Genomic DNA, 1525 nt, shown 5'->3' with positions numbered 1-1525 from the left:
GGACCAAGCTGTTCCATTTGTGACCATTCCATCTGTTATTCAGGCATAGTGTATCTAGGACTACATCATCTAATGTGTCCTTCTTTGTTGTTGCTGTTTACCTCCATGTCTGTCTTGACCGAGTAGACCTGTGGACCAAGCTGTTCCATTTGTGACCATTCCATCTGTTATTCAGGCATAGTGTATCTAGGACTACATCATCTAATGTGTCCTTTGTTGTTGTTGCTGTTTGCCTCCAGGTCTGTCTTGACCGAGTAGACCTGTGGACCAAGCTGTTCCATTTGTGACCATTCCATCTGTTATTCAGGCATAGTGTATTTAGGACTACATTATCTAATGTGTCCTTCCTTGTTGTTGTTGTTTACCTCCAGGTCTGTCCTGATCCTGCAGATTTATGATCAGTGTTATACCAGCTGTGACCATCCTGTCTTTTATTCAGACATAGTGTACCTAAGACTACATTACCTAATGTGTCCTTTGTTGTTGTTTAGTCCCAGGCAAGTCCTGATCCTGCAGACCTATGATGACCATCACGTTTTTTATTCAGACTATGTGTATCTAAGACTACATTATCTAATGTCTCCTTCCTTGTTCTTGTTTATCCACAGGTCAGCACTGATGTAGTGGACCTATGACCAAAGCTGCTTCAGCTGTGCTTGTCCCATTCTTGGTTGACCCCGTTATTTTGAATGACCCCCGTTATTTTCATATATCTATTTCTGTTTCTAGGAATATGGTATTACCAGGGAAGAGAAGCTCCAGATTGGCCAAAGCTTGTGCACTCCATTGTTGAGGAAAATACAAAGTGACCTGCAGCAATGTCTGAATTTTGGTCAAGAAGAGACCACTCGTTTGGACTCTCGGTAAGTGAGGGGCACGGTGATGCGATCTTGGTCTTACCCATTAAGTTCTCTATGTGGGTCACTACTTCCTAACTTGTGTTAAGGGGGCGCCTCGATGATGAATTCATCCAGAGGGCAATCGCATCAGATCTTCCCTTGGATTAGTATAAGTGAAGAGGGGCTCACAACAGTCAGAGCAGATATGGAGCTTGTTTCTAACCCTCGAGTCTTTGCCATTCGTCGCTGGAACCAGAAATGGTTCCAAGGTACTGAAGTATGGCTAAGAAGTTTGCTTTGCTATCACCAAGTGCCACATTGACCAAGTGTCTTCTACTAAAGAGCCAGGCTGACGAATACCTGGTGAGTGCAGTTGGTTGAGAGAAACTGTGTGGAAGCCTGTTATTTATGTGTGTGTATGTATCATCATCATCGTTTAACTGGCAACGATCTCACTCGAAAATCCTACGGGAGCCAGTCAGGCGGTACTGGCAACGGCCACGCTCAAAATGGTGCATCTCATGTGCCACCCGCCCAAGAGCCAGTCCAGGGGCACTGGCAACGATCTTACTTGGCTTGCCGGGTATTCTCACGCACAGCACATTTCCAAAGGTCTCGGTCAGTAGTCATCGCCTCGGTGAGGCCCAATGTACGAAGGTCTTGCCTCACCACCTCAGCCCAGGTCT

The 1525-nt window shown here is 45.7% G+C and overlaps 1 protein-coding gene across 1 annotated transcript in view; it reads left to right on the top strand.

Moving 5' to 3' along the window:
- Positions 1 to 1525, top strand: part of LOC106875122 (inositol hexakisphosphate and diphosphoinositol-pentakisphosphate kinase 2) — a gene marked incomplete at its 5' end in the record, with an annotated part of 104900 nt that overhangs the window by 89427 nt on the left and 13948 nt on the right. Inside the window, one exon of the mRNA XM_052977751.1 lies at positions 730 to 863. Coding sequence (XP_052833711.1) covers positions 730 to 863 — 134 coding nt within the window. The remainder of the gene's footprint in view (positions 1 to 729; positions 864 to 1525) is intronic.

This window comes from Octopus bimaculoides, chromosome 28 (genome assembly GCF_001194135.2).
Source record: "Octopus bimaculoides isolate UCB-OBI-ISO-001 chromosome 28, ASM119413v2, whole genome shotgun sequence".
Taxonomy (NCBI): Eukaryota; Metazoa; Mollusca; class Cephalopoda; order Octopoda; family Octopodidae; genus Octopus; species Octopus bimaculoides.
Note: the sequence above shows the minus strand (reverse complement) of the source record. Positions and strands in the feature narration are given on the sequence as shown.